General features: G+C 54.4%; 1 protein-coding gene across 1 annotated transcript in view; it reads right to left on the reverse strand.

Annotated features, from left to right (window-relative positions):
* The window catches only part of LOC127575862 (collagen alpha-1(IV) chain-like), a 118,164-nt gene that overhangs the window by 12,750 nt on the left and 82,088 nt on the right, over window positions 1-23,326 (reverse strand). The window contains exons 32-49 of the mRNA XM_052026061.1: window positions 22,770-22,937; window positions 21,515-21,604; window positions 21,253-21,405; window positions 16,470-16,568; window positions 15,636-15,725; window positions 14,364-14,503; window positions 12,609-12,735; window positions 12,443-12,523; window positions 11,784-11,882; window positions 9,657-9,707; window positions 8,862-9,047; window positions 7,154-7,287; window positions 6,492-6,564; window positions 4,147-4,218; window positions 3,407-3,535; window positions 2,268-2,366; window positions 540-752; window positions 46-223 (exon numbers count right to left, since the gene is read on the reverse strand). Coding sequence (XP_051882021.1) covers window positions 46-223; window positions 540-752; window positions 2,268-2,366; window positions 3,407-3,535; window positions 4,147-4,218; window positions 6,492-6,564; window positions 7,154-7,287; window positions 8,862-9,047; window positions 9,657-9,707; window positions 11,784-11,882; window positions 12,443-12,523; window positions 12,609-12,735; window positions 14,364-14,503; window positions 15,636-15,725; window positions 16,470-16,568; window positions 21,253-21,405; window positions 21,515-21,604; window positions 22,770-22,937 — 2,182 coding nt within the window. The remainder of the gene's footprint in view (window positions 1-45; window positions 224-539; window positions 753-2,267; window positions 2,367-3,406; window positions 3,536-4,146; window positions 4,219-6,491; window positions 6,565-7,153; window positions 7,288-8,861; window positions 9,048-9,656; window positions 9,708-11,783; window positions 11,883-12,442; window positions 12,524-12,608; window positions 12,736-14,363; window positions 14,504-15,635; window positions 15,726-16,469; window positions 16,569-21,252; window positions 21,406-21,514; window positions 21,605-22,769; window positions 22,938-23,326) is intronic.

A 23,326-nucleotide genomic window follows, 5' to 3' on the forward strand; every position in this document is an offset into this window, starting at 1 on the left:
CAGTGGATTCTGTGCCGTCTGGTACTGCCCGGGTCCCAGCCTCACCTGCTGATGAAGGGTTTGATGGTCTGACCGGTCACAGGGGCCATGCTCATGGGCATGGGCTCAGGCGTGGCCAGCCAGTAGGAGTAGTCGTTCCTCGAAGCGAAGTTGCAGACGTTGTTGATGTTGCAGAAGAGGAAGGGCATGGTGCTGAACCTTCGCAGGCAGCTGCCCGCCGTCCCTGCAGGGTGAGAGGTCAAGGTCAGGCTCAGGGTCAGGGGTTAGCGCACAGGGAGACTCAGCAGGCCCATGTGTGAGACGGAGCGCGTGCCCGATCCGCAAACTACCCCCGAGCCGGGGGCCGTGTGCTCCTGTGGTAACCCACATGCCCGAGAGCGACGGTACATCCCTGAGTTGGGTCACACGTGTCTGAGAGCGATGGTGCATGTGGATCACGCGTGTCCAAGAGCAATGGTACGTGGATCACGCATGTCCGAGAGCGATGGTGCATGTGGATCACGCGTGTCCGAGAGTGACGGTACATGCTTGAGCCTCACCCAGGTCCTGGCCGTGAGCCCGCTCGTTGCCCTGTACGTAGAGCAGGGAGAACCCTTCGTAGATTTTCGACGTTCCGTGAGGGCAGCTGGGAATCTCTGTGGTCTGGCTGTGCCGTGTAACGAGGAAGCCGTGAGCAATGGAGGCAGGGCCGGGGAATCCCCGGGGGCCAGGAGTTCCTTCTGGACCCGCCGGTCCGGGATATCCTCGTGGACCTTGAAGCAAAGGTAGGCAGCAGTCAGGAGCAGAGGGGATCCCACAGCCCGGGGCCGTGCCCTCTTCAGCTGATCCGAGTGTTCGGAATCATCGGGGGAGCCAGAGGACAGATGGAGACACTTCCTTGGATCGGAGAGTCTGAGAGCAGGGGGCAGGCTCTGACCACTTCAGGGGCAGAGTGCGGGGGGGGGGGGATCTTGGGGCTCAGTGCCAATGGGAAACTGACGGACGTCTGTGACCCAGAGCGCTCTGGGGTAAAGGCAGGTCGGTGCATCAGACAAAACCTCAATGAATGGCAGAACAGGCTCAAGGGGCTGAATGGTCTCCTGTTACTGTTTCCCAGAGACTGGAGTCACTTGTCAGGCACTGGACTCAAACCACCGAGGGCAAGGGAGTTTATCTTTCATTACCTTGGATATTTTACCACCAGCTTCTGCCCACTGGCACACACTGCAGTGTACCTCATCCAGTCCTCCAGCTCAGCACCATCCTGGCCGACACACCATCCACCACACTGACCATTCACTCCCTCCACCAGCACACAGTGGCTGCAGTGTGCCCCATCTACAAAATGCACTGCAGTCACTCACCCAACCTCCTCCCACAGCACCCCCCAGCTCCCCCACTCGGAGAGAACAAGGAGTACAGGCCAGGGGAAATCCACCATCTGCAAATTCCCCTCCAAGTTGCACATCAAGCTGACTTGGAAATGTATCTCTGTTCTGTATTGTTGTTGGGTCTGAGTCCTGGAACCCCCTCCCCACCAGCCCTGTGGGAGCACCTTCACCAGAAGGCCAGCAGTGGTTGAAGCCAGTGCTCAACCCTGCCTTCTCAAGGGGTAGTTAGGGATGGGTAATAACTGCTGGCCTTGCCAGTGATGCCCAAATACTGAAAATGAATTTGGACATAATAAATTTTCCAAAGGATTCTCTCTGCTTCCTGAATATCTCAGAGTAAGTTCAAGGACTTCAACTGAAAGAGATGGAAGAGCTAAAGCAACTAAAACCTGATAAAATTCCCCGAGTTTACCCAAAGCAAACCCTCTGCTGGCTCAGCCACATGGATCGGCCGAGCTGTGTACATCCATAGTGACTGTGCTTCCATTCTCCCAGTGGGGGACTCAGGTTAAACGTGGAGTTTCCCGAACATGGAAATGTTGGGTCTTGTTGGTTTAATGGAGGTGATCATCTCACCCAGCGTACAATGTGGAGCTGGAGACACAAGCCGGCCCAGGGATTCCCAGGGATGACAAACCACATAAACCATCCGCCTGGGAATTCTGTCCCTGATGACAAACCACATAAACCACTGAGCCAATGAGAACCCTCACAAACAGCACAGGGTCGCCCATCAACAAAAAAAATTACATCTAAGTTTTAAGGCAAGTCAAGCTTCTTATTCCTGGGAAGGATTTTGTTACCAGGACAGAGGTGGATGAGTTAACTGGGGAATGTGTGGGTAGGGGCTGCTCCGTTACATCACTCATGCACAGCAAGTATTGGTCAGATCCCTACCTGGTGGTCCGGTTGGTCCAATTTCTCCTTTCTGCCCAGGTCTGCCTTCGAAGCCCGGAGGTCCTATATCACCAGGGTCTCCCACTGCGCCTGGGAAACCTGAGGAGTGATCATCGATGCTCCCATTAGCCTACAGTTACTTACTTTGGAGACACACAGCAGGCCAGAGGTTCCAGGGGCCAGAGACTGGCAGCTCTGACAGGAGGACACAGGGACTGAATTGGAACTTCTAATGGTGGGAGGAGAGAGGATTGTCTGACCTTTCCCCATCTGTGGGGAGCTCTCATCAAACATCCATGCGTTCATATTGAACCCTGGGCAGTGCACAACACACCTGTATACCCCCCAACCCAGGTAAGCAGGAGGGTCATGGACTGATACCTGTTAATGAGGAGATTGTCCCACGCGGAGAGATTGCGGAAGTTTGGCCAGAATGGAGATGGAGGAGAGGTTGTCTCATTGCTGAAAAATAAGGGATAGCACAGTGGCTGAGCTCGAGAGACCCTGGTTCAATCCTGACCTTCGGTGCCCGGTGTGGAGTTTGCACATTCTCTCTGTGACCACGTGGGGTTCCTCCCGGTGCTCCGGTCTCCTCCCACATCCCAATGACGTGCGGGTCAGTAGGTTAATTGGCCGCCGTATATTATCCACAGTGTGTGATTGGGGTGTTGAATCTGGGGGGAGCTGATGGGAATGTGAGGGGAATAAAATGGGATTAATGTAGGATTGGTGTAAATGGGTGTTTGATAGTATGGACTCAGTGGGCCGAAGGGCCTGTTTCCGTGCTGTAAGTCTCTGTGACTCATTGGGACACAGGTTTCCCAGCGGGAAGGTGAGGTTGGGCATGGAGAGACTGTTCTGGGCTGGAAGATGTGGAACCAAGGAAACAGTCTCAGGGTAAGGGCAGAGGAGAGGAGGAATTTCTTCACCTCGAGAGCTGGGAATCTTTGGAATTCTCAACTTGGTGCTGAGTCACTGAGGATGTTTGACACTGAGACCAACACTGTATATGAGGGATCTGGTGACCTGGTGATCAAGTTGGTGGAGAATCAGCTCTGATCGTGTTGGGTGGCAGACTCACAGTCCCTGATCTTTAGACTCCCAACAAATGTTTTTCCAGCACCCCGTGTTTTGTTTACCTGTGTCACCTTTGACTCCCGGAAACCCAGGATATCCCGTTGGTCCATCTTTTCCTGGTTGTCCAGGCAATCCGGTGGCTCCCTTCACAAGCTGCAGGGGGCCCTGAGGTCCAGGTGGTCCCGGCTGACCTGCGAATCAAACAACAAGAGTGTGTGAGGGTCCGGAGCAGGGTTCGGCACACAGGTGGAGGTGTGTGGAGCGGGGAGTGGGAAGGGGACGGGTCTGTGGAGGGGGAGGGGGAGTGGGGGGGACGGGGAATGGGGAGGGGGGAATGGGGAGGGGACGGGTCTGTGGAGGGGGGAATGGGGGGAATGGGGAGGGGACAGGGAATGGGGAGGGGTCAGGTCTGTGGACGGGGGAGTAGGGAGGGGATGGGTCTGTGGACGGGGGAGTAGGGAGGGGATGGGTCTGTGGATGGGGGAGTGGGGGGAATGGGGAGGGGACGGGTCTGTGGAGGGGGGAGTGGGGGGAATGGGGAGGGGTCAGGTCTGTGGATGGGGGAGTGGGGAGGGGATGGGTCTGTGGACGGGGGAGTGGGGGGAATGGGGAGGGGACGGGTCTGTGGATGGGGGAGTGGGGAGGGGACGGGTCTGTGGCTGGGGGAGTGGGGGGAATGGGGAGGGGATGGGTCTGTGGACGGGGGAGTAGGGAGGGGATGGGTCTGTGGAGGGGGAGTTGGGGGAGTAGGGAGCGGATGGGTCTGTGGAGGGGGGAGTGGGGAGGGGACAGAGGGGCTTACCTTGCTGCCCCGGTTGTCCTCTGTCACCCTGTATGCCAGGTAATCCAGGGGGTCCTGAGGAGCCTTTAAACCCTGGAAAGATATTTGTGAAAATGAAGGTACTTGTAACAAAGGCCATTCCGCCCAACCAGTCCATGCCTTCTCCTGGCCCTCCCCATCTAGATCCATCAGCCTGACCCCTTAATCCCTTCCCCTCACGCACTTGTCCAGTCCGAACGTCGGTAGATCGTGGTGCCGTCATCTCCCAGTGCCTGAGGGGGTCGCTGGTGAGAAAGGTTCAGTTCGTTGATCCCCCTGACATGGGCTGCAGCCAGGAAGGTGAATCCTCCTCCTTTGCTTGTTATGCACCACAGAGCCGATCCAGGCAATGGAACATCTGCACGAGATTGGTGGCATTTTCCACACCTTCCTGAGACTTGTATGGCTCTTGTACTTGTGTTCGGGAGCTGTGGTTGGGGAGCGCACACATGTGGGGAGCCATGGAGGTGTTGGGCATCCCTTGTGCCCCAAGATCCCTCTTCTCAACCGCTGAAAATCCCCCGCAGTGCAGACTCCCACAGGAAGAAGGAGATGTGAGTACTTTCCACAAACACAGCCTGAAGATAGTCCACAGTCCCTGCTCATGAAAAGGTTGGGTTATGACTGGGAGCCCTCGTGGGCACATGGTGCAGTCAGTGCCTGGTCCCAGGGTACATGTTATGCCAGGTTCCAGATTACCCATCCCAGAGCTTCCTGCTGAGTCCTGGCTGTAGACCATCAGCTGGAGATGCTCAGGACGGGAGTGATGAGGAGGGGGACACACTCTCCCCCTTGGAGCCAGTGTGGTTTCCTCCTGGTCTCCGCAGAGCAAACCCTGCCCTGTAGTCAGCAGCAATCAGCGGCACTGTGGGAGAAACCATTGGACAGGCATCCTGAGAGCTGGAGTTATCCCTGTGATCCCACCAGGAATGTGGATTATACAGCTGCTCCCAACATCTGGAGCAGTGTGCTGGGGACCTGAGTGGCTAGGGCCACTTGTGTTACTCAGGGCTTTGGTGAAGGTGGGGACTCACTTTGGTGTGACACTCTAATTTCAACCACTGTGGACCCGATTCCCAGTGCGATTCTGTGATCCACTCGCTGGGAATACATCAGTGAACTCATTCCCCCTCAGCACACGGTTCTCCCGCCAGGAGGTCCTGATCTCCCCAGCCCATGTACGCTGAGGGGACAGTGGTCCCGTTATCTTCAGTGGGTCACACTCATGCCCCTGAGTTAGGAGCTGTGGGTTCCTGACCTGGTCCAGACACTGAGGGAGCTGAGGGCCACGGGGAACTGGCACAGAGGAGGAGATGGGGCCTGGGGCAGATCAACCATGATCCTACTGAATGACAGCAGTGGCCTACTCCAGCTCCCATCTGCTTGTCCTCCAACTGTTCGTAAGGACCCAGACTGACCGGGGTAGTACAGGCAGATGCCACACTGTCAGTACAGACAGATGTCACACTGTCAGTACAGGCAGATGTCACACTGTCAGTACAGACAGATGCCACACTGTCAGTACAGGCAGATGCCACACTGTCAGTACAGACAGATGCCACACTGTCAGTACAGGCAGATGCCACACTGTCAGTACAGACAGATGTCACACTGTCAGTACAGACAGATGTCACACTGTCAGTACAGGCAGATGTCACACTGTCAGTACAGACAGATGTCACACTGTCAGTACAGACAGATGTCACACTGTCAGTACAGGCAGATGCCACACTGTCAGTACAGACAGATGTCACACTGTCAGTACAGGCAGATGCCACACTGTCAGTACAGACAGATGTCACATTGTCAGAGGGTCCAGCTGTCAGATGAGACATTTTCTACAACAAATATCTGGATGAGTACTTGAATCACCAAGGCAGAGAAGGCTACAGACCCAGCGGGGTAAATGGGGTTTGTGTGGAGGGGTACTTGATGGTCAGCACGAATGGGATGGGCCGAAGGGCCTGTTTCTCTGCTGTTGACTCTATTGCATTAAACCAAGGCCTGTCTGTGGTCCACACAAGGACATGAAAGATGCCTTAGCACTGTTCACAGGAAAGCAGGAATGTTCTCCCCTGCGTCTGTCCCATGTTTATCCATGGACATCGCTGAACTAGCTCGTCCTGAGCCAGCTGATCTGTGCTTCCTCCGTTCCAGCAGAGACTGCACTTCAGGGCAAGCCTCTGCACTTGTACGTCACCAGCTACTGGTGGCAGTGCCTGGGTCTCTACTTATCACACAACCCCTTCCAGCTCACAGACCACTCCATTTAACAGCTGTACACTGCTTGATCAGGACAACATTAGCCGAGTAAATCAATAACTAACCAACAAAGCCTGGAACTCCATGAGGTCCTTGGTCTCCCTTCTGTCCTGTCAATCCGGGGTGCCCAGCGATACCCTGTGGGAACAGCAATCCACATTTACTCACACCCCACAGACTCCAGCTCCAACTCGTCCAACAGTAATGTCACTTAGATTAAGATTCCGAGGCTGTTTTCCCTGAAGATCAAATCATCACCAGACCATTCACCAGCATCCCGATGAAGGATGGGAGAGCTAGTCAGGGCAAATGTTCACCTGCCTGGGTCAGTGAACTGCTGGAGCTGATTGGCCAATGATTGGCCTTTGTTTGATTGGCCGATTGTGTAGCTGGCAGGTGATTCGCTGACCTGGGGAGTTTTATCCAATCATCTCAACACCTCCCAGGATACAAAGGTCGGTTTGTTCTTGGTGTAACATGAGTGGGACAGGATCACGGATCTGGACAAGGGGTTTTCTGCATTCATCAAAGTTAACAGATTGACTCGCACGGATCGTGTAGCCCAGGGCTACCCTTTGGTTCACAAGTCTGTGCCGACGTTCCTGCCCACAGCTTTTCTCCATCTCCCCCTTCACCATTCATCCTTGAATGTTTCCTGGCCTCCCCTTGGATGTGTCTGTAAAGGCCATTGGTTAGTGTGATTAGACCACGTGTAACTTTGACTTACGGGCGATCCTTGGATCCCCAGATCTCCCTTCGGCCCCGGGAAGCCTTGGAATCCTGGAGACCCTGGCTCTCCTTTGTCTCCTTTGGGCCCACTCAGTCCTGGAGATCCCGGCAGCCCCTGTACACCAGGGGCCCCTGTAAAAGCAAGGTGCTCGTCACTACCGACCATCTGCACAAGCCTCCCCCTCCAACGGCTGAGATCACCATCTCTACACTGAGACACTCAACCAGGCCGTGTGGCACCAACCTTTGCCTCAGGTCCCAAGTGCAGCCAGTAGAAAAATAGAAGGGTATCAGAACCTCCAGTCAACAACCATTGGCCCAGACACTCAACAACAGCACATCACAGCAGGCTATGGAATTCCCGGGGCAGGGATTCATTGTCTGGGAAACCCATGGAAAGGGAACACGGAGATGGTGAAAGGATTGGCAAACCCCAGGGCTGCCCCAGGGCAGCTAAAGGCAGCGCTTCCTCTGATGGCCCTGATGGAGACATTGCCTGCTGGCCGAGGTGATGCCTACATCAGAGCCAGCTCTTGGATTCTTGCTCCTTCCCCAGACACTGCTGCAGCCTCTCACTGACTCACCAACCTCCGGCAGTAGGCATGATGACCAGGAGACATTCCCTTCCAGCCCTGCAGCCAGGAATCCCAAGGATGTGAGTGTCCAATTGGGTTCAAAGGCCAGGTGTAGCCCTGAACAAGCCACCCAGCACTGGTGAAACTCAATCATGTCCTAGTCTCCAGTTACCCCATAACCCTGCCTGAGAGGCAGATAGAGGTCAGCAGTGTGGGAGGGGCACCACACTGTGGGAAGGGTGATCCTGAGGGAGAATCACACTGTGGGAGGGGCAGTACTGAGGAGGTGTCACCGTGGGAGGGTCAGTACTGAGGGAGTGTCACACTGTGGGGGGGCAGTACTGAGGGAGTGTCGCACTGAGGGGCAGTACTGAGAGAGGGTCACTGTGGGAGGGGTGTTACTGAGGGAACACCCTCTGTTGAGAATGGAGATAGAAGACACCATAACCATCTTTGAGGAAGAGGACACCTGTTTTGTCTCCTGCACCAATACTGACTCACACCATGGAACAGATAACCTCCCACTTCTCATCACCTTTGTGGCTTTGGTTTTTAGGAAGCTCGGGAGGAAATGCATACACAGTGTTGTCACAAAAGAAGTGTTGAGAAAACGTTGAATGATTGACTTTGGAGATGGTGGTTTAGGATGGATGACCAGTTGTACTCAGGGCTGGGGTTTCCTTGTTCCATGGGAGCCTCCTGAACTGGAGAGATTTTTGGAATTCTTCTCAAATGCCTGGACTGATCTTGTCACGGATGGAATTGTCTTTGGCAGGAGGGTGGGTGCCCAGAGGGCAGGGAGTGAAGGGGATCGGTAAACAGGGCCAGCGGGGAGAGGAGGGGAGTGTTTTACCCAGCGAGATGCTGTGATCTGGGATGCGCTGCCTGGAATGGTACGGGAGCAGATCCAAGAGGAACTTCCAAAGGGAACTGGTGAAATACAGGAAAAGCAGTGGCTGGGCGGAGCACTGCAGAGAAAGGAGGTGAGTAGGCCTGATGGGAGAGTCCCTCAAAGAGCTAGAACAGGCTCAATGGGCTGAATGGTTTCTTTGCGGTCAGTTACATGTTGCTGGAATGCCCAGTTCCTCCCTGCAGTGACTGTCAGCTGACCAATGAACACAGCCACCTTACCTGGCCGGCCTGGATCTCCTGAGGCCCCCTTTTCTCCCTTTGGCCCCTCCAGAGCCAAGTTGGGTGGGCCAGGGGGTCCTGGGTTGCCTGGGAGACCTTTGCTGCCCGTGACTCCTTGCTCTCCTTTCCTGCCTGGAACTCCCGGTGATCCAGGGAAGCCCGGTAAGCCAATATCGCCTTTCACACCTGTTGAGACAACACAGTCAGTGGTGTGGCCTTTCGTCTCTGATCGGACCCAGTGGTGGTCCCGGCCCTGCCTCGCCCGGCAGCAGAAAGCTCTGGGAGTGACCAATCCCTGTGGGACAGTGTTGGAATTGCCAGCGGGACGGGAGACGATGGGACAATTCCTCTGTAAATGATGCTGGGACACCAGAGTGCTCTTAACAAGCGGATCATTTCACACATCATTGTGTAACTATTCTGCATCCAGAGAAATGACGCTGCTCCTGTCTGCAGGTGTTGCTGGACGTCCATTTGCTGCCATTCACAGAGACTTTAAATGGGCTTGTTTTAATGCACTGTTCATGTAGACTCCTCTCTGAAGAGACATTGCCTGGGGCTGTGGCCCTGCCCACAGCGCATTACCCGATAGTGTCACCGGCCCCTCAATGATCCACATTGACTGTAGTCATTGAATTATTTGGACACTGGGCAGGAACACAGAGAGAATTAAACCCTTGGACTGCACCAGGCAAAGGGAGGGGGAGTGTGATGTCAACAGTAAAGGCAGGTTTTAGAGGGCGGTTTACATGTGGTGAGAGGTGGAATCATTAACTGGGCAGAGGCTGCACTTACCCTTTGGACCAGGTCGTCCTGGCTGTCCGGGCATGTCTCTTCCTGGGAAACCTGGAGATTCACAACAAACACAGATTGGTTTTCCAAAGGCATTCATTACAGACAGGGTGTCAGGACTGTAATAGCTAGGCAGGACTGATTACAGCCGGGGTGTTTGTACTGTCACACCCAATCAGCAATGATTAATTGCAATTCACTGTCCGTACTGTAATAGCCAGGCACACAGCCTGGTGTTCCTGACAGTGTGTGGCTGTTGGGAGCTGGGACACAGGAGCTGGGCTGTGGGATATCTGTGTGTTGGGATGGACAGTTTCATGGAGTCAAAACTCTCCAAACTTCTAAAATGTTCCCAAAATAACCCATCAAATTCAAAGAAATTCATCTAACTGAAAGAAGTCTGTTATCTGCTTGTCCTTGCGTTATGTTCCCACACTCTCTGGGCTTTTCTTTCTCATGTGAGCAGCTGGTCTCACTGACTTCTGTAGAGATGGATCAGGACAGGAGGCTCCAGCATTTAATGAAATCATGGCTGGTCTGGTGAAATCTCAACTCGCCCGCCCTGACCCTGTGGGAACCTTTCGGGAGAATCTACCCTCCTCCACCTTAAAACTAGTCGAAGACCCTGCTTCCATGAAGAGGGTTCCAAAGACTCATGACTTTGAGACAAAAAAACGGCCCATCTCATCTTAAGTGGGTAACCCAAATTTTTAAACTGTGACCCCTTGTAGATTCTCTCACAAGAGGAAACACCATTTCCACATCTACCCTGTCAAGACCCTTCATGATCTTCTAAGTTTCAATAAGGTCCCTTCTCACTCTCCTAAACTCCAGATACACGCCTGGCTGGTTCAACCTTCCCTCTGTTCCAGGAATTAGTTTGGTAAATGCTGCTTCCAGCATCTTGTTTCAGATTTCCAGCATCAGTAATATTTTGACTTTCATTAGTTTGATAAACCCTCTCTGAGGTGCTTCCAATGCATTAATATCCTTCCTTAAATACACAGCCCCAGATGTGGCCACACCCATGCCCTGTCTAACTGAAGCACAACCTCCCCACTTATGTGTTCAATTCCTCCTGTGATAACAAGAACATTCTGCTAGCTTTCAGAGTTACTTGCAACACCTTTTTGCAGATCATGCACCAGGACACTCAGGTCCGTCATCCTTCAGAAAATATACTTCTTATTTTCCCTGCTGAAATGGAGAATTTCACATTTTCCCACACTGTACCCCAGTCTCCACTCATGTAACCTGTCCATAACCCTTTGTAACCTTCACAATTGACTCTTCTTTGTGTCATCGGCAAACTTAGCAACCACTAAGCACCTTTGATGCTTTCATCCGAGGCATTTACATAACTTATAAACCGCTGAGATCCCAGACCGACGCCTGTGGCCCACTGCTCCTTATTCTGTGCCAACTGTTCCATTTGTACCTCTTCTGTTTACACTTGGCGAGCTAACCTCCCGTTCACACCAACGTCAACCTCCCACTCCACAAGTTTCTCATTTCCACAATAACCTTTGATGCTGCATCTTATCAAATGCTTTCTGGAAATGTAAGTATAGTACTGGTTTCACCTTATTTACTTCTTCTTGACAAACTGTGGACTTTGCCAAGTAACCTTGAACTTTTCCAAGTGCTACAATATTTTTAGTGTCCTCATTGGGCACCCAACTCTGGAAGGGGGAGGGGCAGGGTACCACTGACCAGCAACTGATTTGGTCCTTGGACACAGCTCTGTAACACAATGACCTCACTCTGGGCAGGAGGAGTTCTGCATCTGCTTAAGTCAATTCAACTAAAGTGCTGCAGGTGACATTGAAGTAGCTTTAGAATTCCTCTGGTCCCATCACAGTGCCTGGCATGGAGCTAGGAGCTGGGTCAGAGGTCATACCCACCAGGTTGTCCAGGGACTACAACCAGTGGGATTGGGAGGCTGACGTTGTCAATGCATCAGGAGCCTCACTTCCTGTTAAGAACTGGACCACCACCCCTGGAAGTCCTGCCCACAGCAAGACCAGCTTCACAACCTCTGTGACTGGCTGTGTGAATCATTGGTCTGCTTTAACGAAGTGGAGGACCCTGATGGCAGACGTTGCATCCCCACGCATCACGCTCCCTTACCTGAATCGCCTTTCTCGCCACTGGCACCAGGGATTCCATCAAGCCCTCGTGAGCCTTTGTCTCCGGGAGGCCCTGGAACTCCCACAGGCCCCGTGGAACCTGCAGCAAAACAAGGGAATGAATGAGAGGAAGCTGGGAGCACAACAAGGAAGGTAGCAGGACACAGAGTCGGGAGCCCTTGTAGGTTTCAACATTATGTTTCAAATTTGACCCCCAACTTCTTTCTTCTGGAATTATGTGTCCACACTGGGGCGGTTTCCAACCCGTTATCCCTGTGGTAATTCCTCATGGGAGTGACTTGCATTGTGGTGCTGGTTATCCAGAGGGTAGCCATGGTAACTATCTGCTTATAATATTACTTGAGGAACAGTAGGAGGCCATTCAGCCCACAAATCAGTTCTAACACTCACCAAATGATGGCCCAAATGCACCTTGCTGCAGACTTCACTACCAAGGTGGGACCATTGCTACCAATTGTGAGTGGGTTCGAGGAGTGGTTGGAAGTCGGGGAAGGGAGTGAACAGAAGGTGTGGGACCTAGGGTTAGGGTGAAAGCATAAGCATGGAGTAGATGGGCTGAGTGGCCTGTTTTCATGCTGGGTGTAATTCGACTGATGGGAGTCAGGCTCTGGGTGGAACGGTGGAGATACTGTGACATACCTGGCTGTCCTGGGCTACCGGTGAAGCCCGGTTCACCTGTGGGTCCAACATCACCTTTGGGGCCGGGTAGTCCTGGGTTACCTGGGGAGCGATGGGATTCAGTCAGGATGCGCCTCCGTTCACAGCCACAAACCCCTTCCTTCACCCAACAGTATCGTCAGCTTACCTGGGATTCCCGGCAGTCCTGGACTCCCCTTCGGCCCTGCCGGCCCCATCGAGCCTGGCAACCCAGGAAAACCAGGATCGCCCGTCGTTCCAGGGTCACCGGGAAAACCCGGCAAACCTGGCTCTCCCTGGACACAACAGAATCTGGTCAGTGATGCCCTCATCGATGCTGGAGGTCAAGGAGCACACAGGAGGTGGGTGCAGGGGTTGGGGAGGGGATCGGTGAGGGGGTTGGGGAGGGGATCGGAGATGTGGTGTGGGGGTTGGTGAGAGGGTGGAGGGATGAGAGGGGAGTCAGAGAAGGGTTGGGGGTTTGTCAGGGGTGGGTGAGAGGGGTTAGGGGTTTGGAGGAGGGTTGGGGGTTTGATGAGAGGGATATAGGGGTGGTGGGAAAGGTGGTGTGGGGTGTGGTGAGGTGGGTGTAGGGGGGGTGGGAGGGTGGAGGGGTGTGGGGGTGGTTTGTGAGGTGGTTGGGGTGGTGGGTTGGGAGAGGTTGAGGGGTGTGGCGGGGGTTTGGTATTGTTATTGGTTTATTATTGTCACTTGAAATTGTCACCGAGGTACAGTGAAAAACTTGTCTTGCATACTGATCGTACAGGTCAATTCATTACACAGTGCAGTTACATTGAGTTAGTACAGAGTGCATTGATGTAGTACAGGTAAAAACAATAACAGTACAGAGTAAAGTGTCACAGCTACAGAGAAAGTGCAGTGCAATAAGGTGCAAGGTCACAACAAGGTAGATCGTGAGGTCAGAGTCCATCTCATTGTTTAAGGGAACCGTTCAATAGTCTTATCACAGTGGGGTAGAAGCTGTTCTTGAGCCTGGTGGTACGTGCCCTCAGGATCCTGTATCTTCTACCCGATGGAAGAGGAGAGAAGAGAGGATGTCCCGGGTGGGTGGGATCTTTGATTATGCTGGCTGCTTCACCAAGACAATGAGAGGTAAAGACAGAGTCCAAGGAGGGGAGGCTGGTGTCCGTGATGCGCTGGGCTGTGTCCAGAACTCTCTGCAGTTTCTTGCGGCCCTGGGCAGAGCAGTTGCCGTACCGAGCCGTGATACATCCAGATAGGATGCTTTCTATGGTGCATCGGTAAGAGTTGGTGAGAGTCAAAGGGGACATGCCGAATTTTTTTAGCCTCCTGAGGAAGTAGAGGCGCTGGTGAGCTTTCTTGGCCGTGGCATCTATGGGAGAGGTTGAGGGGTGTGGGGGGTTGGTGAAGTGGGGGCATGGTGGGAGGGGTGGAGGGATGTGAGGGGGGTGGTTGGAGAGGGGTTCCATTCTGCCCCAGTGGGAGTGGAGTCAGCACTGAGCTGAGATTCAGCCAGTGTTACCCTGAGCACTGAGAGCACTGCCAATGTGTGCCACTGGCTGTGCCCAAGTCAGTGGAATCCAGTCAGATCCAGCTGCACCATGCCCCACCCCAGGGAAGGTTCAGATACCCCTCCCAACCTTTGCAGTGCCCACACTGGGGCTGGGCTTACTGCCTGGCACCGTTGACAGAGAGCCGTCCTCGGCTCCCACATCCTTCACCACAGTACGGGCCAGCCAGGCGGTGGTACCGTCTAACCCGACCCATCCACATGGGGGGTGATGGTGACCTTGTGGGTGAGTGTTTCCTCTCCCCCAACCAGGAGGCAATGGGACCAGAGGGGTTTAACAGTTCAGATCATTGTTCCTCTGGCTCTCGGGTACACTGGGCACTCACCCTCACAACATCCAGTGCCTCTCCCTCATCACTGGGCCACACTCACCTTCTGACCTTGCTCACCCGGGATCCCATATGCTGGTGGCCCGGGGTCTCCCTTTGCACCTTTCTCACCGCTCTGCCCAGTGAATCCAGGGATGCCCGGCTGTCCTGGATCTCCTGGTTGACCGGGAGGTCCTGGCACACCTGCAGAGGTAACACCAGACTGTCAGCATCTCAATGCTTCAGCACATCCAAAGCCCCAAAACTCCGGGCTCCTCGCACAGTTCCCATCCCGCAATCTCCAGAGGGACTCACAGGGTCAGGCAGCATCTATGGAGGGAAATGGACAGTCAATGTTTCAGGTGAGGGAGCATCTCACTGTGGGAGGGGTGGTACTGAGGGTGTTGCACCGGGCCGTGCCGTGCAACCGATTTTTGAGCGGGTTCACCGACACCCCGGCCGCCTGTCACTTCTGCGGCCGGGGGGAGACGGTGTACCATGCGTACGCGGAGTGCGAGAGGTTGCAGCCCCTCTTCGAGTACCTGCGGGGACTGCTGCTGAAGTTCTGGTTGCACTTCAGCCCGGCGCTGTTGGTCTACGGGCACCCGGTGCGGCGCGGGGAGGGGCGCGCGGCGGATCTCCTGGTGGGTCTCCTGCTGGGCCTGGTCAAGCTGGCCATCCACAGGACGCGGCGGCGGGTGGCCGAGGGTACCGGCGGGTCGGCCTGCCTGCCCGTCTTCCACGCTTATGTGCACACACGGGTGCGTTTAGAGAGGGAGCACGCGGTTTCCGCGGGCACCCTGGCTGAGTTCCGCGCTCGGTGGGCCCCTCAGGGGATCGCGTGTGTCGTGGATGGTACGGACGCGATTCTTATTTGAAGTGTCGCGTGTCGCGTTAACAGGTGTAGCGTCGCGTGTGTGTTTCGTTAGTATTAGTTTGCGTTCTCTACTGTAGTATGTCATTGCTTAGTTTCTTCTTTTCTGTATTAGATGTCGTGTATTGACACTGGTTGTCTTTTGTAGTGCTTTTAGTGAATTAACGTTTATTATTAAAAAAAGGGGCGGTACTGAGGGAGTGTCGCACTGTGGGAGGGGCTGCATTGTTGGAAATATCCTCTTCAGAACCAAGATCTCACCACAGTCCCGGTCAGAATCCTGTCAGTATGCCATTGCTGTCTGTGGGATCATTTTGTGCCGTTTGGTGCCATGTTTGGGTGTGGTGTGTCTGGGTTGTCCTGAGGTAGTGAATAATTACAGACCCTCTCGGCAGAACTGTGGATACACAGTGACTGGAGAGGGAGCCTCGGGCTCTGGATGTTTGTGTCCAACAGAATTACCTGGTAGGCCCATTTCGCCGATCAGTCCTTTCTCTCCGGGGACACCTGTGGTTCCTGGTTGTCCTGGGATTCCGGGATCACCCACTGGTCCTGTTGGAGGCAGACTCTGGTTACTCTTGCCCTCTGGTGTTTTCATTGCTCGGTCCCTTTGGACCTCCACTGGCCAGGGTCAGATCTGCTCTTCACAGCAGTCCAGAGTGGGGCGTTCCTCAGGGGGATGGTACACAGGGGCTGCAACCCTCTGACAGGGGCCTGCAGCCTCCCCCAGTGGGTGGGTGGGAGCGAGAGACTTGGAAACCTCGGTCACATCAGCAAGGGTCCTCCACAGGCACCTCTGACAGGCACCTGCAGTCAGGGGCTGGGTAACTGAAGTCTCTCGGTCATCAGGGGCTGCTTCCACAGCCTGTCGGCACTGGGTGACCAGAGGCAGCCCCCTGAGCTAATGCACTGACTGTCTCCCCCCCCCCCTCCTCCCCCACCAGTCACCCCTCCACACACTGGGACGTCCTACAAGTGAATGGCCACAGAGAAACAGTCCAACTCTCCTTCTGCCCCCTCCCCTTTCTGCCCCCTCTTTATCTACCCCTTCTCTCTCTTCCTCCCCGCCCCCCACCACCTCTCTCATTTCCTGTTCCTCTGTGCAAACTCCACCGTAGGCAGCCCTGTAGAGGTCCTCATCATCCTTAAGATGAGACTGAAGTCCACTGACGCTGAGACCAAGCCCAACTGCCAGGTTCCAGGCCAGAGGGTGCAGACGTTAGTGCAGTGGGTGTGGAGGGACCAACTAGTCCTGCCCAGCTACCCCAGTATTCCCACGCTCCCTGTGTTCCTTACCTGGCACTCCTGGTAATCCTGGCTCACCATCTTTCCCTGGCATTCCGGGATCACCAGGAATGCCTTGGTGCCCCTTGGTTCCTGGAAAACCAGTCTTCCCTGGGGATAAAACAGTCATAAGTTAAGCAGAGGGGACCATGGAGGGGTGCGAGCAGTTTCTGCATGAACTGGGGTCAACTCAGAGTGCCAGGGATGTTGTCAGTGAGGTCAAGAACTGGGGCCTGTACAGCAGGCAACAATGGAGACACTGGCACAGAGCCAGTATGGGCTCTAGGGGCCAAATGGCCTCCTGGAGTGCTGTCATTTGTGGTGCAGTGTGTTGCACCTCCCCTCCGAATCAAATGTTCTGGATTCAAGCCCCAATCCAGAGACAAGCTGAGAAATCTGGCTGATACCAGTTGAATGGGTTGAATGGGGAGCGTCACACTGTGGGCGGGGATCTGATGCGAGTGTGGGGCGCGGTGTCGTGCAGCGAGCGCGCGGCCGCTCCCTCTCCGGTCGGGGCGGGCGCCGAGGGAGGCGCCAGGCGGGTCCCGGCCGCGCCGGCTCCCGCCCCGCCGAAGTTGCTGGTGGGGCCCAGGGCCCGGCGTCTCTCGCGGGAGGCAGCTCGGCACAACCTGAGCCGCCTGGAGGCCACGCCGACGGTGCTGTTTCGCGAGGCGCCGAGGCAGTACTTGTACGGGCTGCTCCTGCACACCTTTCACTTCCTCGCCCTGGTCTGCCAGCCGGACACGCCGTGGCGGTCCGTCTTGCCGGTGGGCGGCGAGGGGGGTCCCCGGTGGAAGTCTCACTATGCTGGAGTCCTCCCGCTGTACATCGGGGACCTGGGGTGGAGGGTGCTGCACCGGGTGGTACCGTGCAACTGGTTCCTGAGCCGGTTCACCGACACCCCAGCCGCCTGTCACTTCTGCGGCCGGGAGGAGACGGTGTACCACGCGTACGCGGAATGTGAGAGGTTGCAGCCCCTCTTTGAGTATCTGCTGGGGCTGCTGCTGAAGTTCTGGCTGCACTTCAGCCCGGCGCTGTTGGTCTATGGGCACCCGGTGCAGCGCGGGGAGGGGCGCGCGGTGGATCTCCTGGTGGGTCTCCTGCTGGGCCTGGCCAAGCTGGCCATCCACGGGACGCAGTGGCGGGTGGCCGAGGGTACCGGTGGGTCGGCCTGCCTGCCCGTCTTCCGTGCTTACGTGCGCGCGCGGGTGTCATTGGAACAGGAGCACGCGGTCTCCTCGGGCGCCCTGGCCGAGTTCCGTGCTCGGTGGGCCCCTCAGGGGATCGCGTGTGTGGTGGACGAGACGGACGCAATTCTGGTGTGAAGTGTTGTGCGTTTTGCGGTTGCGGACGTAGTGTTGCGCGGGTATTGGTTTCGGCTGGGTTGTTTCTTTCTGTACTCAATGCAGCGTGTTTGCTGTTGGTTGTTTTGTAGTGTTTTTTAATGAATAAACGTTTTGTACAAAAAAAAGGGCAGTACTGATGCGGCGGCGGCCAGCCAAGGGTACCGGCAGGTCGGCCTGCCTGCCCATTTTCCGCGCTTATGTGCGCGCGTGGGTGCATTTAGAGAGGGAGCACGTGGTTTCCACAGGCAGTCTAGCTGAGTTCTGCGCTCGGTGGGCCCCTCAGGTTGATTGCATGTGTGGTGGACAAGATGGATGCGATTCTGGTGTGAAGTGTCGTGTTTTGCGGTTGTGGGCGTAGTGTTGCGCTGGTATTGGTTTCGGCCGGGTTGTCTCTTTCTGTACTAGATGTAGCGTGTTTGCTGTTGGTTGTTTTTGTAGTGTTTTTTGACGAATAAACGTTTTGTACAAAAAAAAGGGGCAGTACTGACCCATCTTCCGCGCTTACGTACGCGCAAGGGTGTCTTTGGAACAAGAGCACGCGGTCTCCTCGGGTGCACTGGCGGAGTTCCGTGCTCAGTGGGCCCCTCAGGGGATCGTGTGTGTTGTGGACAAGACGGATGCGATTTTGGTATGAAGTGTTGTGTGTTGCGGTTGCGGCGTAGTGTTGCGCGGGTATTGGTTTTGGCCGGGTTGTTTCTTTCTGTACTAGATGTAGCATGTTTGCTGTTGGTTGTTTTTGTAGTTTTTTTTAACGAATAAATGTTTTGTACAAAAAAAAATGGGGCAGTACTGAAGCACGCGGTCTCCACGGGTGCCCTGGCCGAGTTCCACGTTCAGTGGGCCCCTCAGGGGATCGCGTGTGTCGTGGACGAGGCTGATGCTATTTTGATCTGAAGTGTTGTGTGTGGTGGTAGTGGGCATAATGTCGTATGTGTGTTTCATGGGTATTAGTTTGCATTATTCTCTGTAGTTATGTAGTTGCTCGTTGTTTCTTTCTGTATTGGATGTAATGTATTGATAATGGTTGTCTTTTGTAGTGCTTTTAGCTAATAAACATTTTGTAAAAAATAGGGGCAGTACTGAAGCACGCGGTTGCTGCGGGCGCCCTGGCCGAGTTTCGCACTCGGTGGGCCCCTCAGGGGATCGCGTGCGTCATGGATGGTACAAACACGATTCTTATTTGAAGTGTTGCGTTAACAGGAGTAGTGTCGCGTGTGTGTTTCGTTAGTATTAGTTTGCATTCTCTACCGTAGTATGTCGTTGCTTAGTTTCTTCTTTTCTGTGTTAGATGTAGTGTATTGACACTGGTTGTCTTTTGTAGTGCTTTTAGTGAATAAATGTTTATATTAAAAAAAAGGGGCGGTACTGAAGCACGCGGTCTCTGCGGGTGCCCTGGCCGAGTTTCGCGCTCGGTGGGCCCCTCAGGAGATCGTGTGTGTCGTGGACGACACCAATACAATTTTGATCTGAAGTATTGAGTGTTGTGGTAGAGGGCGTAGTGACGTATGTGTGTTTTCGCTGGTGTTAGTTTATAGTAATCTCTGAAGTTCTGTAGTTGACTAGATGATCCTTTCTGTATTAGATGTATACATTTGATATTTGTAGTCTTCTGTAGTGCTTTTAGCTAATAAACGTTTTATACAAAAAAAGGGGCTGTACCGAGCCGAGGGTTCCGGCAGGTCGGCCTGCCTACCCATCTTCCGTGCTTGTGTGCGTGCTGGTGTCTTTGGAACGGGAGCATGCGGCCTCCGCAGGCACCCTGGCCGAGGTCCGCGCTCGGTGGGCCCCTCGGTGGGCCCCTCAGGGGATTGAGTGTGTTCTGAAGCGATTTTGATATGAAGTGTTGCGGTGGTGGGTGTAGTGTTGCGCGGGTATTAGTTTTGCCTAGTTGTTTCCTTCTGTATTAGATGTGCTGTATTTGATGTTGGTTGGTTTTTATAGTGTTTTTAGTGAATAAACGTTTTGTAAAAATAAGGGGCAGTACCAAGCCGAGGGTTCTGGCGGGTCAGCCTGCCTGCCTGTCTTCCATGCTTACGTGCGCGCGCGGGTGTCTTTGGAACAGGAGCACGCGGTCTCCGCGGGTGCCCTGGCTGAGTTCCATGCTCGGTGGGCTCTTCCGGGGATCGAGTGTGTCGTGGATGGTTCCGATGCGATTTTGATATGAAGTGTTGTGTGTTGCAGTGGGGGGCGTAGTGTTGCGCGGGTATTAGTTTTGCCTAGTTTCTTTCTGTATTAGATGTGCTGTATTTGATGTTGGGTGTTTTTTGTAGTGCTTTTAATGAATAAACATTTTGTTAAATAAAGGGGCAGTACTGAAGGGGGGTACCCAGTGGAAGTCTCCCGCTGTACATCGGGGACCTGGGGTGGAGGGTGCTGCACCGGGCCGTGCCGTGCAACCGATTCTTGAGCCGGTTCACCGACACCCCGGCCGCCCGTCACTTCTGCAGCCGGGAGGAGACGGTGTACCACGCGTACGCGGAATGTGAGAGGTTGCAGCCCCTCTTCGAGTACCTGCGGGGGCTGCTGCTTAAGTTCTGGCTGCACTTCAGCCCGGCGCTGTTGGTTTACGGGCACCCGGTGCGGCGCGGGGAGGGGCGTGCGGAGGATCTCCTGGTGGGTCTTCTGCTGGGCCTGGCCAAGCTGGCCATCCACGGGACGCGGCGGCAGGCGGCCAAGGTACTGGCCGGTCGGCCTGCCTGCCCGTCTTCCGTGCTTACGTGCGTGCATGGGTGTCTTTGGAACAGGAGCACGCTGTCTCGGCGGGCGCCCTGGCCGAGTTCTGCGCTCAGTGGGCCCCTCAGAGGATTGCGTGTGTCGTGGATGGTGGGAATGCGATTCTCATCTGAAGTGTTGTGTGTGCGTTTAACGGTTGTTAGTTACCATTATTGCTGTAGTTCACATAGTTTTTCTTCTACTTTCTTGTGTCGTTGTAGTAGTTTGATATTGGATGTCCTTTTGTAGTGCTTTTAGTGAATAAATGTTTGTAAAATAGAATAAAACAAAGGTGCGGTGATGAGGCAGCACTATACTGTATCTCAGCTGAGGGTTAATTAGGCCCTATCTGCACTCTCAGGTGGGTGTCAGAGATCCCACGGCGTTGTCTGAGTGTCTCTCAGGGTCTCGATGTGTTTCCGTGTCTCAGTGTTGTGTGTGTCTCACATTAGATTCACTAAGTTATTTATTGAGGAAAATGCGATGGGTTGGGTGTGAATGAGGAGCCTGTTGTACATCACCGTCAAGGATCAGCTTCAAGCTCCCAATGATCGATGTACGGCTCAGACATCAATACACATCAACATCCTGAAGTATGATCGATCCAAGTGCACAGAGTGGACGTATTTGTGATTTGTTTCAAAGATACATATGCAATTGTACATGTGTACACAGACATGTGTGGCCCATGCACACGTGTGTGCCCAGACTGTCCCGTGTTGTGTTACACCCTTTACCTGGTTCCCCAGTATCTCCCTTCTGGCCTTTCATCTTCTCCATTTCGTGTTTGTCCAGCACACCAGGTTGTCCCATCAAACCAGCTTCCCCTTTCGTGCCTTTCTCACCCGTGTTCCCTGGGTCCCCAGGGAAACCCGGCAACCCTGGGTCACCTGAGGAGACAAAGCACGTCAGCAGACAACTCCAGCATTTCCCAGCCGACGCGGTCAGTGTGCGGTCACTACTATCGATAAAACGGCGGCGGAAGATGGAAGCACTGACCTTTGCTGCCGGGCAGTCCCACACTCCCCGGATCTCCCGGGAAACCTGGGCTCCCAGGGGCACCCATCACTCCCATTTCTCCTTTTGGACCTATGATTAGTGGAGATATATGACCACAAGGAAGAAAAGCCAACATTAGCAATGAAAAGAAAAACACAGAGAGTTTATATTCTGTCTCGGTGTCAGGAGTGAGACGACTGTAGACCCAGCATCCCTTGGCCACTTGGGAGAAGCCTCAGACCAACAGTCAATGTTGGAATCCCAAGAGAGGGTCCAAGTTGACAGTGGACCCTCTCTCAGGATGTGGGTCGAGATCCATCCTTCCTGCCCCATTCCTGGTTCATCGGAGACAGACTCACAAGCCTTCGGCACTCTGGAACCCCTCCCACCGAGCCTTGCGTGGTCTCAAGCCTTGAGGAGATTCCCAAAAGCACCAGCTTGGCGAAGGTGGGAGAGAGTTGATGGGAAATCCGACGCTGGTGGTGAACTCCCTTCTCATCCACGGCAGCTCACAGCTGGTCAAAAGGTAGGGCCTCCTTGTGGAAAAGCGGATAGATGGGGCTCCAGGACAAGAGACCCCTGGTAGGGACTGGGGGGCGTGGGGTTCACAGATCTTTGAGGAGAATCGATGCTGAACTTTTATAAATCCCTGGTCAGGCCCTGGCTGGAGTGCTGTGTCCAGTTCCAGGATATCACTGCCTGTGAGAGGGTGGGGAGGATGCTTACCGGAACAGTCCTGGGGATGAGGGATTTGGGTTCCATGGAGATATTTCTCCTTGGATCCATAGGATACCTCTTCTTGGAGGTTAAGGAGAGATTTAATGGAGATGTTGAAAACCAGGAAGGGTTTTGTTGGAGTAGTTAAGGAGTAATTGTCTCCCGGGACAGGAGGGGGGGTGCCCAGAGGACACGGAGTGAAGGGCATCGGTACAGGGATCAGAGGCGAGAGGAGGGGCATGTTTTTACGCAGTTGAATTGCTGTGATCTGGGATGTGCTGCCTGAAAGGTGCTGGAGGTGGATTCAACAGGAACTTTCAGGAGGGACTTGGGAAAAACTGGAAAAGGAGAGAAGTGGGGAAAGAGCAGGCAGTGGGTCTAATTAAAGACTCCTTTACAGAGCCAGCACGACCTCTGTGGCCAAATAGACACCCTCTGTTCCCTGAGCTTCCACGGTTTTGGATCTGATTTGGGATCAGGTTGCATGTCAAACTGCCAGAAAGTGCCAGTGGAGAGAGTTCTGCAAACCATCACTTACCTTGCAATCCAGGAGGGCCATCTCTTCCTGGTGGTCCAACCAGGCCTGGGAAACCAGGAAGGCCAGGAAGACCCTTGGGCCCCATTGGCCCCTGCTCTCCCTGTGGACCTGGGATGTCCAGGCCTGGGAAACCAGGGTCTCCTTTGGGTCCAGGGGGTCCCAGGTACCCTACGTGAGAAAGAACCATCATTACGCCCCTGATTAATCTCCCCCACAGCTTTTACTACAGACTGTTGCTCTCCAGCTCACCCCTCTTTGCTGATCCTTGATATATTGTTCCTTTCTCCCTAGTCCGATCCAGATCTGGGCCCAATTCCCCCCAAACATTCTCCCGTTTCCCAATCTCCCTCCCAGGGTCCTCTGTCAGTGGTAGCTCAGTGGGTTGTATTCCAGCAGGAGGTCCCCACTTCACGCCCGCTCCTGGGACATGAGCTCAGAAATGCTGGGCTCCTGCTGGTACTGTGGGTGTGTGCACTGCCTCCTGGGTGGTAGACGTCAAACCAAAGACTTGCTTCCCTCCTCAGCACCAGTGAGGAAGAGCAGGCAAGCTCCCCAGG

This window comes from Pristis pectinata, chromosome 11 (assembly GCF_009764475.1).
Source record: "Pristis pectinata isolate sPriPec2 chromosome 11, sPriPec2.1.pri, whole genome shotgun sequence".
Taxonomy (NCBI): domain Eukaryota; kingdom Metazoa; phylum Chordata; class Chondrichthyes; order Rhinopristiformes; family Pristidae; genus Pristis; species Pristis pectinata.